The sequence below is a fragment of the Anabrus simplex genome, chromosome 8 (genome assembly GCF_040414725.1).
Source record: "Anabrus simplex isolate iqAnaSimp1 chromosome 8, ASM4041472v1, whole genome shotgun sequence".
Taxonomy (NCBI): Eukaryota; Metazoa; Arthropoda; class Insecta; order Orthoptera; family Tettigoniidae; genus Anabrus; species Anabrus simplex.
This window is the reverse complement of record NC_090272.1, coordinates 113643772-113659447: the sequence shown is the minus strand read 5'-3', so window position 1 is coordinate 113659447 and position 15676 is coordinate 113643772. Positions and strand designations below refer to the sequence as shown.

The 15676-nt window shown below is 40.7% G+C and overlaps 1 protein-coding gene across 2 annotated transcripts in view; it reads right to left on the bottom strand.

Annotated features, from left to right (window-relative positions):
- Positions 1-10896: 10896 nt before the first annotated feature.
- Positions 10897-15676, bottom strand: part of LOC136879179 (uncharacterized) — a 96935-nt gene continuing 92155 nt past the window's right edge. For both annotated transcript variants that reach the window (XM_067152949.2, XM_067152950.2), the window contains one exon: positions 10897-11302. In XM_067152949.2, the coding sequence (XP_067009050.2) occupies positions 11192-11302 (111 nt within the window). In that variant the 3' untranslated portion in view covers positions 10897-11191. The remainder of the gene's footprint in view (positions 11303-15676) is intronic.

The window sequence follows — 15676 nt, the reverse complement described above, 5'->3', positions numbered from 1 at the left end:
TAACGAAAACTAGCGATCGGAAAAGAAAATGCGTATATAGTCTTTAATGTCACGCTCCTTTCGTGCATGATAAATAACGTTCCCGCGTGCAGTTGATACTGTGATTAGTAAGAACAAAATATCATAGTGCTATAGTGAGCTCGTGTGGAGTTACCAGAGGTTATAGACGCTATCAGGTAAACTTCTTTATATTACCCAGGGCTGAGTGAACTGAATAGTGACGCGGAGATGTGGGCTAAATAGAGTATCAAGTATCGTTATTTGTAATGAACGCGGCGTGAGTGGCAATCTTCAGGAACATTAATCGCTATTTGTGGTAGTCCATTTCGAGCCTATGAGTGGTCACTACTATTATCGTACTTATTTAGAAGGCAGATAAACAGTACTTCGAATAACTCGACTTACATTTGTGTTCGAATGTATCCGAGTGGCCCTTGAACCCAGTACCACTGACGACGAGAAAGCGCCTATGTGCCAGCGGTATTCCTGAGTGGAAGGAGCGCGTGGGGTTTTTAACGCCTTGGAGATAGCGGTTTCCAGTATATCATGAAGCCAGCGTGGAGCCAGAGGAACCCAGGACCCTCTAGTAGCGAGATGGTGATCATGGACAACTAAATCCATATGGGTATCGCCAGATGATAGCAGGTTACACACCAAAAACGATAATCACATTCCAATCATATCTTAGCATGACAACTTTGTAGATAAATTCAATAGAATGCATTTTGATTTCATGTATAGCTGTAGATAGCGAGATAGGTGAATCTCAAAGTGGTATAGTTTCCTTATTAGCCTTATTTTACGTGTCTTCAGGGTGATTATTGGTTAATCACTAAATTTATCTGCGGGAATCTGCATGGAGTAGTCTTTAATGCCATATATGTTGTTATGTGTGTTTAGTGAAGCATTCGTAGATGGGGAGGATTTAAATAATTTTGCTGACCTTCATAATATTTCCATTTAAATCAGCTGATAGGATCTTCGTAAGTTCCGATTATTAGTTGCGCGATGAAACGGTAGCCAGGTGATTCACAAATTAAAATGTGAATGGTTATAGACATCCTATTTTAGTTTAAGGATGTTGCTAAGTGAAGAAAAAATGCTGACTCGAGGTGTGAATTATTTCCCAAGAAAAATACGCGAGTGTGTGAAGTATTATACTTTAATTCCCTGTCGGTAAGGATCATCGAAATATAGTCTATAGGCTCTTGAGTACTGTGGACATTAAGTACGTGTGTATGAAATTGAGAACGATGGGGAGAATATGTGAAAAGATATGCAGGATATGAGAAATAATAATAATAATAATAATAATAATAATAATAATAATAATAATAATAATAATAATAATAATCATTGGGAGAAAGTGAGTAATATGTGATTAATGACCATTGAGAATAATGTGACCGGAAACAATATGCGATAGGTATCAATAACTAGATCGCTCATTCCGGATGCAGCCGCTCAGCTGTCTCGGCCAGGGCTTGTTACCCTAAGCGAGTGAAATATTACTTCAAAGTGGGGGAGTGAGAAGGAGGTGAGTCTCCAGACCCTTCGTCGTGTTTGTTTTCTTTTTGCTGGCCCTGTTTTGAGGAATGTGATATTCTTAATCTGCAGAGATTTTCACCCATTTAAACGCACAGTACTTAGAATATTTACTTGCGTAGTAACCTGTCTTTACCACCGGAAGGCTCTGTGTTTAATGAGCCGGTAGTTGATGCATTTCCTCCAATTAGGGGAGTAAATAAATTCGTAGTTAGGGAATTTCAGCTAATACCTCGAGTCAGAATGACGTGGTTCGATACCCGACTGGTATCGAAGTTCTTGGGTCGATACCAGAAGACCTTTGCGGGGCGGGACTCCGGAGAGCATTGAGTGTATGTAATATCTTATTTACTGGGGAGATGCTCCACCGTATTATATATCTTATTGTTTGTGCCATGTGAATTATTTGGTGATTCATTTCTGTAGTTACAGGCTTACCAGCATTGTAATGTCCACATTATAAATATTCGTAATAAGTTTGTTACCCCGGAAAGATACGTGTGTTCGGTAGTATGGTAGTTTGTCATTACAAATTATAGGAACTATTAGTAATAGGCACCTGCAGGATTTTCATGATTAGGTGTTTTGTTGTTTTATGTGGAACGTACTTATTTAAATACTCTCAAAAATACGAAGAACCATTGGAAATGCCAAATGTGTTCGTGTAATTTATGTTTTCCTTTTGCAGTATTAAGTGGATGGTATATTTGCCATAGGGGCAAACAGGTTCATTGACCCTTGTAATGAAGTGTGAATATCCAAATGATGTCATCATCAAAGTGAAAGGGAATAGTCCCTAATATTTTGCAGTGAATCTGTAATATATGCGATGTTGAGTGGTTTCGACTTGGTAATGTCAGAATGCAATAATTCAAGAGCGAATAACGAACTTATAAAGACATTAGATGGCATTACCCATGCGGTAATTTAAGTGTAGGATATCTCAAATATTGCCGCACAGGCAACTTAATTGGCATTTCATGTGTGTACAGAAATTCTCATAGATGTGAATAAAACTGTGTTTTGAACTTGGTAAAATCCATTCTTATCCTTTATTAGATTAATGAATTCTTCTCATTTTCGTGCCCTACTTTCAAGATTTAGTTTACTTGCTCACTTTATTTTCGTCGGACAGATCCCTGACTCATATGCTCTCGAGCGAAGCCGTTGCTCGGAGTGAAAGTAGGGTGGATGGGGCTTTGATGCCCGGGTTTTACCCTCCGAGGTTTTTCATTCATAAAATTTCCATCCATTACATATTAATGAGGCTTTTATTTTTACTTAGTACTCTGTCGATACCCGGAACAGGTACAATATGTACGTTAAAGACTCAGTTTAGAAGGTACAAAATTTGATTGTACGAATGGGATCACTTCTTTGATTTTGGGAAAGTAATTGATTGGCATATGAACATACCTGTAGTTCAATAGTTTCCAGATTCCACACGTTTTAATACCGCAAACGGATCTTACATGGATAGTTTCTCCCTGTTAACATCATTAGGCATTACATATACACCCAATCTCATTTTTTATTCATAACACCCTTCATAATAAAAATGCGTTCAGCCGTTGCCTACGAGATACACAAGGCCGGGAAATACAGCACACTAGACTCGTCCTCGAGATACCTCCGGCAAGTGCCGCTAGAGTTCTCTTTACTGATCTGTCTCGCCCGCTCATTGCAACACGTTCGAATATGAAAAACTATAAAAATTCATTAAACCTAGTAATTTCAGAAGGCAGCAAACAGATATGAGATCAAAGATAGACCAAGAGCAATTGTTTGACTTATTTTCTACAACGTATTTCTTACAATATGCTTAAACGAAATAAGTAATTCACGAAAGAAGCAGAGAAATACGATAGAGAGTTTGTCACTTCTTACCGATTCCCTTAATTGTGCCTCAGAGTATCCGATAAGCGGATCGAGATTGCGGTCATAAATAACTTTTGGTTTAATCGCCCTTTAACCAATTATCAGTGATCCAATCTTTTCCTCTGCGCATCAGATATTTTGACATTCGTACTGAAGCCGCTGTTTGGTGAGCGATGTTATGCCCATTACGCAAATATTTAGCGTCGTTTCACCGTATTTCTCTTTTTCCTTCCCGTAAAATTAAATTTGCGTTCGCCTGTGTGGTGTAGTGGTTAGCGTGATTAGCTGTCCACCCCGGAGGCCCGGGTTCGATTCCCGGCCCTGCCACGAAATTTGAAAAGTGGTACAAGGGCTGGAACGGGGTCCACTCAGCCTCGGGAGGTCAACTGAGTAGAGTTGGATTCGATTCCCACCTCAGCCATCCTCGAAGTGGTTTTCCGTTGTTTCCCACTTCTCCTCTAGTCAAATGCCGGGATGGTACCTAAGTTAAGGCCACGGCCGCTTCCTTCCCTCTTCCTTGCCTGTCCTTTCCAATCTTCCCATCCCTCCACAAGGTCCCTGTTCAGCATAGTAGGTGAGGCTGCCTGGGCGAGGTACTGGTCATCCTCCCCAGTCCTATCCCCCGACCCAGAGTCTGAAGCTCCAGTACACTGCCCTTGAGGCGGTAGAGGTGGAATCCCTCGCTGAGTCCGAGGGAAAAACCGACCCTGGAGGGTAAACGGATGAAGAAAGAAGAAGAAAATTAAATTCGTTCTAACAGGAATAAAGCTCCTAAGTGACCAATTTTAGCATGCTTTTCAATTTGGTTTGCTTTTCAGTCAAGTTCAGATACCGTAAAACTTTTTTTCTGTTTTCATTACCCGTATCCTACTTCTCCATTTACAGACTGTTTTCTGTAATATGGTATTTAATTTTCTCATCCGTATAATTTTTAACAGAGATACTCGTAGACTTTCCTTGATATAGAAACGAGACTTGTACTCCTTTTTCGTTTGTGACTGGCGTATGAATATATTGTATGTTGATCGTTATCTGAATTGGAACTTTTACTAAATTTTGATGGCAATACATCATTTTTGGGAGCTGGACGCTTCCTGCGTTTTGACATTTTCCTGTTTGTGAACAGGATACACAATGAAAACAGAAGGAAATTTGATTGATGTGTTTACACTGAAATCTGTCTTATGAGAAGAATTGCTAGGTACCTAATGGGATCCTACTATATCGCCTTGCCTAGAAATAGTTTGCTTCCATTTCTCCCTTAAACCGCACTCGGAAAGGAAACTATGGAACGTCAATTTTCATGCTGTTTTTAGTGTCATCCGAAATACGGAGAGGTACAGAACACTGCACCTTCTTCTCAACCTCAGAGAGACTCACCGACAGAAACAATATTCACAATATACTGCACAAAATCACAATTACTCCGCATAGCACAATGTTAAAGTCCGATAAGAACAGAACGGAAACCTGCCATCTAGCAGCCAAACCGTGAACACGGACGAGCCGCTTTTTTCAGCGACAAATTAGTAGCTATGTCCCGGCGTAGTATATCTCGTAGGCAACGGTTCAGCAAGTACCCTATATTATCAGTACTATCGATTAACAAGATTGTACGAGTTGGATAAAATATATGGCACTAATAAGACGTAGGAGAAAAATAAGTGATATAAAAAGGTTAATAACATCTGCAGTGTCACCGTTAATGATAAAAGGGGTCGTTATACTGTACTTACCGTATTCTCACAGTTGGACTGTATAACATAAAACCTGCTGCTGTGACAATGTTCTTACTATCAGTTATTCTCCCTAAGACGGGTCACGCCTCCCAGCCACATATCGACATGCAATCCATCAGAACAATTTTCGTTGAGTTAATTTTCCTATGCGTGCGTGTGAAGTAAAATGAACCTTAAATATATCACACTCAAGGAGCGGGTAAATATGCCATTCGAACATACATTCCTACAGTACGGTACAGTAAGGTTCATTTTCCTTTACACATCAGCATAGGATAATGAACTCAATGAAAATTGTTCTGATGGACTGCATATACATATGTGGCTGGGAAGCGTGAGCGGTCTTGAGGGAGATGATGGATATGAAGAGCATTGTCACATTCGTGGTTTTTTCACAGCAACGACGATATTGTACTTTTTGTGTAATCTACCTGAGGATAAGTTTGTATCAAGATCTTATTTCTTTGTATGGACTAACATTATTAGCCCACATTTCCCATGTAGAAAATCCTAATTTTATATCACTATGTATGCTTATGGTATTACTAGAGGGGAAAGTAAATTTTGCTATACATATATAAGATCATTCTAAAGATATGGCACGATGAAGTTATTCCAAGCGAATGGCAGAAATCACTTATTGTCCCAATTCATAAAGGAGAGGATAAGGAAGAACTTCAAAATTCTCGTGGTACCGATATATCTCTTGTGAAAACGCCCTACAAAATTCTGGCTTTTATTCTTTTACAGCATTTAAAACCATTTGCTGAAAATGTTATTGGGGACTATCAAAACGGTTTTCGTAGTAACAGATCCACTACAGACAATATATTTGCAATTAAGACTGTTAATGATAAGGTGTGGGAACACAAGGATTCAGTTCGTTATATCTTTATAGGTTTCTTCAAGGCATATGATTCAATCCATAGAGAAGAGCCGTGGAACATCATGATGGAGTTTGGATTTCTCATAAAATTCATTAACATATGCAAACAATGTATGGATTGTAATGTTAGCTGTGCTTTGCTCAAGGGCAGAAAATCAAATTCCTTCCAGAATAAAACTGGTCTGAGACAAGGGGATCCACTGTCTCCTCTTCTGTTCAACATTGCACTGGAGAAGATTATCAGAAAATTAGCTCTTGTACCTGCTGGCATCATATTGGGGGGACAACCTAAAGTCCTTGCATATGCGGATGATATTGTTCTTATTGGCCGCAATGAATTAGAAATTGTGGAACTAGAGGAAATGGCAGCAAAAATTGGCTTACGGGTAAATTATAAAAAGGCACATTACATGGTTGTACAGAGACCGAATCATGGGGTGGTTGACAGATTGCCTCGAAGATTGAGAAATATATTTTTAAAAGAGTAGAGGAGTTTTGATTCCTCGGTGTATTAAAAGATGAGCAAAACCGATGGCAACAGGAACACTAAGCTAGAATTAAGAATGTAAATAAGGCATTTTACTCTATGAGCCCTATATTATGCTCCAAGTTTTTAACAAGGAATTCAAAGTACAATATAAAATACAACACAATCATTCGACCAGTAATTCCGTATGGTTCTGAGACATGGAGTATAACCAAGAAAGTGCAGCAGCAGTTGCAAGTCTTTGAGAATGAAGTTTAGAGAAAAATATTTGTCCCATGGTTCATCCTATCTCTCAGTGCTGGCAGAAAATATCTAATTATGAGATTTATACACTCTCTTAACAACACACTATAATGGGTGTGATAGAGTCCAACAGACTGCGCTGGTATGGACATGTTCTGAGGATGCAGGATAACAGAGCACCATTAGATCTATACAAGGGATCTCTTAATGGGAAAAGACCTTCAGGAAGACCCCGAAGCAACTGGAAGAAGGAAATCAACAAGGCATGCCGGACCCTCCAAATTAATAACTGGGAAGTGCGGGCTCAAGATCAAAATGGATGGAAGAGGATTGTGAGATCGGCACGGGAACTTCACGTCCCTCAGGAGCCTGCGGAGTGAGTGAGTGAGTGAATGAGTGAGTATCCATATGATTTATTTGTAGCAATATCTTTCACAACTTTCCGTGATAGTATTTTACATTTTCCTGCCTCATTTCCATATGTAAAAATATTAAAAAATACACTTCTACTGATTTTTCTGTATTCTTGGGGGAACCTAAAGATCTACATTCACTCCTAACCTCATTTGTTTACTTCCATACAAGTAGCACTTTTCAGAAGCATTCAAATCCAGTGTCAATTCAGCTGGTGGAGTGTCGGCCTCAGGATCCCAAGATAGCGGGTTCAAACCCGGCAGAGGTAGTCGGATTTTTGAAGGGCGGGAAAAAGTCCATTCGACACTCCATGTCGTACGATGTCGACATGTAAAAGATCTCTGGTGATACATTTGGTGTTTACCCGACAAAATTCATTAAATCAAAGCCATAGACGCCCAAGAGAGTTTCGGTTTACTCGGTCTGCCATCTAGTGGGCTTAGAGTAAAACGGAACGTCGAAATTGACGAGCTGACAGCCAGATGGCGTCAAATTGAAATGTCTGCACACGGTAGCTGAGGCCATACGATTATTATTATTATTTGCCCAGTTTATCCATTAATCCCAATTTTCACACAAAAATTGCACGTTGTAAGATATTGTTTAGTATAAAACAAATTATAAATCTTTCTGCATAAAGTAGCATTGCGCATTCAATTGTTCTTATTGGCAGCAATGAATTAGAAATTGTGGAACTAGAGGAAATGGCAGCAAAAGTTGGCTTACGGGTAAATTATAAAAAGGCACATTACATGGTTGTACAGAGACCGAATCATGGGGTGGTTGACAGATTGCCTCGAAGATTGAGAAATATATCTTTAAAAGAGTAGAGGAGTTTTGATTCCTCGGTGTATTAATCGATGAGCAAAACAGAAGGCAACAGGAACACTAAGCTAGAATTAAGAATGTAAATAAGGCATTTTACTCTATGAGCCCTATATTAGGCTCCAAGTTTTTAACAAGGAATTCAAAGTACAATATAAAATACAATACAATCATTCGACCAGTAATTCTGTATGGTTCTGAGACATGGAGTATAACGAAGAAAGAGCAGCAGCAGTTGCAAGTCTTTGAGAATGAAGTTTAGAGAAAAATATTTGTCCCATGGTTCATCCTATCTCTCAATGCTGGCAGAAAATATCTAATTATGAGATTTATACACTCTCTCAACAACACACTATAATGGGTGTGATAGAATCCAACACTGCGCTGGTATGGACATGTACTGAGGATGCAGGATAACAGAGCACCATTAGATCTATACAAGGGATCTCTTAATGGGAAAAGACCTTTAGGAAGACTCCGAAGCAACTGGAAGAAGGAAATCAACAAGGCATGCCGGACCCTCCAAATTAATAACTGGGAAGTGCGGGCTTCATTCATTCCATCTCTGACCCAGTCATTGACTGGAAAACAGGTTGTAGGGTTTCATTTCAGTGGGAAGTGACTTGAAAAGAAAAAAGACATTTATGACGGAAATGCTTACAGTAAGAACAAAATAAAAAAAACGCCATGGTGCAACAGCCCCGAAGGGCCATGGCCTATCAAGCGAGCGCCGCTCGCCCCGAAGGCCTGCAGATTATGAAGTGTCGTGTGGTCAGCACAACGAATCCTCTCGGCCGTTAGTTCTTGGCTTCTTAGACCGGGGCGGTCATTTCACAGTCAGATACCTCCTCAATTGTAATCACATAGCCTGGGTGGACCTCGAACCACCCCTCAGATCCTGGTAAAAATTTCCTACCTGGCCGGGAATCGAACCCGGGGCCTCCGGGTAAGAGGCAGACACGCTACCCCTACACCGCGGAGCCGGCAGTTACAATAAGAACAGTTCACTTGTAATTAACTTTAGTGACAGTTAAGACGTAAATTACATCAATGAAAACCATGTCGAAGGGGACGGTATATTCGTGGGAACTATGGAGTGGAAACGGTCGAAGATTGCAAATATGTTTTTTCAAATACAGTACATCCAGCTATATACCTATACTATGACGACAACGACGGCGACAAGGTATTTCATTCCCCGAAGGGCGGGGCGGGTCCCTCAAAGTGTGACGCGCTCTTTCGGGCCTAGCGATGTGTAGAAAAGAGTGAGATGTGATGAAGGAGAAAGATGGGAAAACGAAGTCATTGAGGAGGAGTAGTGGGGCCTCTTTGCTAGGGAGATGCGAGGAAGAGTGGGTGTGTAGAAGGAGTGGAGTTTTATACGGGAGTGCTATGGTGGAATAATGGGTTGAGAAGTTGTAGGACTGCGGCGATGTGACTTAGTGACGTTGTGAGGAGTCTGTAGAGCTCTGTTGGGGGAGGTGGGTGGAAGAAAGAACGAGTTGCGGTAAGGGGTGGGCGTACGTAGTGACTAGGTAGGTAGGGAGGATGAGCTGGCCAGGTGCGATGACGTGTAGCAACAGAGGGACGTCTGGGGAAAGGTTGAGGAGGGGGGCGAGAGTGTTCCACTGGATGATGGCGTCGGTAGAAGTGTGCTTCACGGGAGATGAGGCGATGGGCTTCGCCTTCTGTCGGTAGATTGAGGCATATTAAGGTGGTCGGTACAGAAGAGTTCAGAATGCGGAACACTCGCCGTGCTGGGACGCCTGCTGCTTGAAGTTCACGTAGGACGTCTTGTTCGGTGGTGGTTGTGGCAACGCGGTGAATGACGCAGCTAAACATTGCGGGTTGAGACGGTGGTGGCGGTGGTGACGAAGTTGGCGGTGCGATGGCTGCTGTAGTTGAAGCAGGTGTGTCGGGGATTCTCTGGTGATGGAAGTAGCGGGGTGGGATACGTAGAAGTCTGGGGCGTTCAGAGGTAGGTTGCATGGGAACGCATGAAGACATTACTGGTGAAGGATGGGAGTAAGTTAAAGTTGTGGGCGGAATACATCGAAGGTTGAAGGCGAAGTTCGTGGTAGTCGTTGTGGTGGAGGTAGTGAACATGGCGGTAGGAGTGAAGTGTAGTCTGGGATGGCAAACTTCCAGTGCGGAGTCCCGCCGCTTGTTTTGTTGAGATCGGCAGGGAGCTGATGTAGAGTTGACGAGCAACCAGGCCGAGCAAAAATAGTAGGAGAAGCTGCGGAAATTGGAGATGCCCAATAACAGCGAGGTCTATGAAAGACCCTATCAATGTACCGTTCTCTGATCCACTATCTAGAACTGAATCTCATCGTTTAAATATTAGGACAAAGTTCGGTGTAATACACAGGTCTCTAAGTGTGTTATTTTGATTTCTTAGCAACACACTAAGTTTACTGAGTTTTCCAAAAGCATAGTTGGGGATTTTTCGGGTCTGTATTCGAATAATGTATTAATGTTACAAATATCTGGTCTATAGCGTTCAACAAGGGTGATGTGACCTGGTACAATGCAGCAATGTACTGTATATAGGTCAACAGGTGGGTCATGGCTCGAACACGCGCAGGATGGGAAAGGATCTCCATGGTCTGACCTTCAGAGGGAGGAAGAGAGAGAGTGAGTGAGAGAGAGAGTGAAGAAGTGCCTGCATGCTGAACGCACAAGACTGGTCTGTGGCCTTACCCTCTTTCCCTACCACCCCTATAGGCAGTGGCTACGCGCATTGCTTTGTTTGGGTCATGTCTTCCCAGCTGTCCTATACTCATATTTACTACAGGAGGAAGTTAAAATATCATACCAGGTCAAATCGTCCTTGTTCAAAGCTAGGCATTGCATTTAATACAAGCTCTGATACATCCTATACGTGAACTCCAGAAAAAAAAAATTAATTGCATTTTATTAGCTCAAGTTTCAATAAAGGAGATAAACATAGATTAGGTCAAATCAATTAACGGTATATTGAACTATGTAATTCAAAAAATGACGAAATCTAATCATTCATGTTTAAAACAGCAAAGGATATACTGTATATAACAAATTACTGTCCAAATGAGCCATAAGATTTATCAGGTAGTTTCGTTTTCAGTAAGCAGGCTAATACACCCTCCATTGGGTACATTATGTGGATGTAGGTTCTTGAAAATGGTTACATTCTTAGACCTTCAGCTTTTTTCTTGCTGAATATGTCGCGGAATCGTTTTCTTCATGGGTTCTAGATTTCTTATTCGTACTTCCTTGAGGCAAGTTACTGCTATCACCAGTGTCCTGAAACAGAATATATTATATAAATTTGTATTATACTATATTAAATTACAAGTTGTGCACCCGTTGTTGACGGGTTAGTTTTTGTCATTACAGCCATCTAGCGGAGATCAATGGCTGCATAAGAGCAGAGCACTCTTCAACTAACAACAGTCAATCACTATTAAGTTATTGTTGATCAGTTTTAAAGTCTTATCGTTGACAAATTTCCAGCTAATTGGTATTGGGATTTAAAGACATAGGTTTTCAACCCTCTTTTTTATGTTTCCCCTCATTTTTTGCGTGATCGTTCCTTCTTGTTTACCACGTCATTTCTATAGTCACCTTCATTATCTTCTTCCTAATCAATGGGACTAAAAATCAAGCAGTTTCGTACCTTACGCAAACAATCACGGCATCAACCACTACCATTGTCAGTTAGTTTGTTACCATGACTACTGAACAATATTACCAGGTCAGCGATGCTCGCCGTTGACGAACCTTGCTTGGGTGCTCCGGAACACGCGATTTAACGTGTAAAAGCATTATTTCTTCGAAAACCACCAGAGTTACATAGGTAGAAAATGAATCTAACCTCTTTTGCAAGGAACTGTCTTCTAAATACACATGCTGGGCTTTGTTTTGTGGATGGAGTAACAATTTGAATCAGAGATAAGGCTCTTTGCGGATGATTTTCTACTGTGTACAGTAGAAAATAAGTTACAGGAGTGCCAGTGACTACGAAAAGACCTCAACAATGTTGCGAGATGAACAGCAGATGTGATGATGAAACGGATGAAAAGTCAGGCTGTAAATGCATTCTAGTCAGGCAAATGTTCCTGAACAAAATAAATAAACTGTAGGAGCTAGGCAGGACATGACAATGATTATAACATGGTTATAGGTGATGGTGATCTCAAGTATAAGAATCTGAAAAAGAGCACTTGACATAAATGGGGGCTATCGAGACCGAAAGATGATGAAGTTGTGTCGTTTTACAAAGAACAAACAAACAGGGCTGTGACAAATAACAGTCACATCAATACTGAAGAAAGGTGGGAGTCGTGGAAATCTAGTATTATTGGTGAAGCCAGTGAAGTAGTTGGAAGAAAAAGCACGATGTAAGAAAGAGTTGATTATAAAACAATATACGAGAGAAAATAGAGGTTAGACGCAAACTGAAATCAGATAACACCGATGAAGGACGTATACGGTACAGAAAACTAAGGAATGAAATAAATAGGAAAATAAGTTAAATAACAGTATCTAAGGGACCAGTGTAAGGAAGCGGAATAGGTGATTAAGGCGGAGAAACTGGAATGTACCTATAAATAAATCAAATGTATCTTTGGGGACCATCGAATAAAAGGCAATGGAAGTGAGAATGAAGACGGAGGGTTATTGTATGATTAGAGAGAAATAGCGAAGAGATGGGAACGACATTTTTAAAAGTTGTATGTTGGGGGCCTTGAAGATTTGGACATTGAAAACTTCGAAGAAGTTGACACGGAAGTCGTGGGGGACTCTATCCTGCGTGATGAATTCAACGTAGCAGTCAATCAGCTCGGGAAAGCTGCTGGAGTCGATGATATCCCAGCTGAACTAATTAAGGCTGCAGGACAGCAGATGTTCGATAAGCTTTATCTTCTGGTCCAGAATACTGTATTTATGAAACTCGGGAGCTTCCAACAGATTAAAAAAATGCTCTATAGTGCCGCTTCCGAAGAAAACATCCGCAAAAATATGTGAGCAACACAAGACCACCAGCTTAGTAGCACATGCCTTCAAGATACTGATCTCTATCTTTCTGAGAAGGATTGTGGGAAGAATAGAGACATTGCTCACTGATAACCAATTTGTATTCATAAGAGGTATTATGGGCACCCGGGAATTGATTCTGGGACTACGTCTTCTCACCGCTCACCACCCTCTAGGACCCCGGTACCACCTAGGGATGATGAGGTGAATAACCTTACCCATCAGGGTGAGAGTAGAAGAGAGAGGAAAGAGAGAGAGAAAGAGAGAGAGAGAGAGAGATAGATAGAGACCCTGGCGAGAAGGTTGCTAGCGTGTCCGCCCCAGAATGGGAGTAATAGCGAACACGAGGGAGAATGAAGGGCACAAGAAGAAGGACAACAAAGGTACAATCACAATATAAAAAACAAGAAACCATAGAAAAACTTACCGGAAGCAGCGGAGGAAGACGACTTAAGGCCGTGGAAGTTAATGCACAAGAAAATCGGTGGCAGTGCTCCACCGAACGTGGCGAATGAAAACCAGCATTTACATGAGGTTAAAAAAATTTTTTAATGAAGGGCAAATTGTAGGTAACAAACCAAGTCATTAAGTTGATAAAACCTATATTTATTTTAAGACGTAAAGCCAAAATGTAAATAAAATCAACGTAAAGTTGAAAGGTGGAAAAGGAAATTAACAATAAATAGAATTAAACAGAAAATACCCAGGTATGGTTTAAAAGGAAAATTAATTCATTATTAATTAACAATTAATGGTAAATAAATACTCTTTAACAGATAATAAATTGAAAATTTTATGAAAACAACAAAGAAAGAAAGGGATGACCTCCGTACCTAATAAAATGTGTTCAGAAAACAACGGAAAACCAATAGACTTCCTTACATAAATACTACCTTGAAATAAAATGTGATCGATCACGGATAGTTATTTAAATAAAAAACTAAGTTAACAATTATTCAATAAAATGGATCTTCAACGCGGCCGCTTCTCATAATTACCAAAATTAAAAACGTTCAGTTTTCACCAAGGACAGTTTCCAGGACATATGGAATTTCACGTAAAAACAAAACTCCTTCGGGGCAAGAAAATAGTAACACCACGTTAAAGGGCGGTCGAAATTAATAAATTAACTTGAAACAGAGAACGATACACTCAACTCAGAAACAAATACTTCTAGATGCACACCAGCTCCCACGCCAGACAACATTAAAACCCGACAACAAATCCACACACCAAAACGTTGCCAAGGTAACCAGCAAACAAAAGCAACGCCTCCCAAAGGAGGAAAACTGGGAAGAGAAAATAAATGTTAATTCACCCAAAACCCCAGAAGGGGGAGGGGAGAAGAAAACATACCAAACGAATTAGAAAACAAAACACAGAAAAGGTAAACAGAAAGCCGAAGAAGGTAAAGCTCGGTACCTTGGAGACTGTACCTTGGTTTACAAGGAGAGTAACAATTTAAAGTGCCAAAAATAATTCGTTTAAATTTTAAATTAATAATTCCAATTTAGTTCACGGTGAACCTTCCACATTACTGTGATTAGTTGCCGAAACTGTTTTTCAGATTTTCGATACCACACACGCACATAGGTATTAATTTAACGGCGAAGTCCAAATATTTATTATTATTATTATTATTATTATTTTTCCAGAAATCTTCGAAAATATCAAAATCCTCTTCAGGACGACGTTTAAAATGATTTCAAACACTGGTACATACCTTTGGTGATGAAGAAATGAGAGGAATTTAAACCTGACATTGTTGACGAAGAAATACAGTCACACGACCGGCATCCAGACCTCGTTGGGAAGTATCCAGACGAAAAATAAATCCAAAAATATGATCAGAAGAAATGGCCGGAGGGCTCCAACTAGTTCATACGGGGAAAATCCCCGTTAATGCAGGTATCACGGGGGTTTTCTGGAAATCCACCTCTCCATTGCGTAGTTCACAAACACACAAGCGCACATCATGGCTGACTGAAGCGAACTGAGTCTCGCGTCGGCAAGCGAGCAAGGAGACAAGTTTTGCCGGGTAGTAGGCCAGCGCATGCGCAGTTATACTCAACCAACCACAAGGCCAGACAATGGCCCGCTGTCTACCGTAACTTTAAAAAAAGGTATGCTGGCGTAAGCCGTTTGACACCAATATTCTAGGCCACAGGGCCAGTTCAAAATGGTAATAAGGGGGAGGCTCACATTATTTAATATTGTCTCAGTCTGATTATTGAAGAAAGACTAAGGAAAGGATAGAATATATACGTAGTCAAGTCAATAAGTATCTGTAATTAGAGCAATTAGCAAGACAATTAGAGCAAAATTGCAGATACGTATTGACTTGCCCTTGCACATTGCATTTGTTCTCCGCTCCATGACTAAGCGGTTAGCGTGCTGGTCTTTGGTCAAGTGGTCCCGGGTTCGATTCCCGGCAGGGTCGGGAATTGTAACCATCATTGGTTAATTTCGCTGACACGGGGGCTGGGTGTATGTATCGTCTTCATCATCATTTCATCCTCATCACGACGCGCAGGTCACCTATGGGTGTCAAATTAAAAGACCTGCACCTAACGAGCCGAACATGTCCTCGGACACTCCCGGCACAACAGTAAGAGCCATACGCCATTTCATTTCATTGCC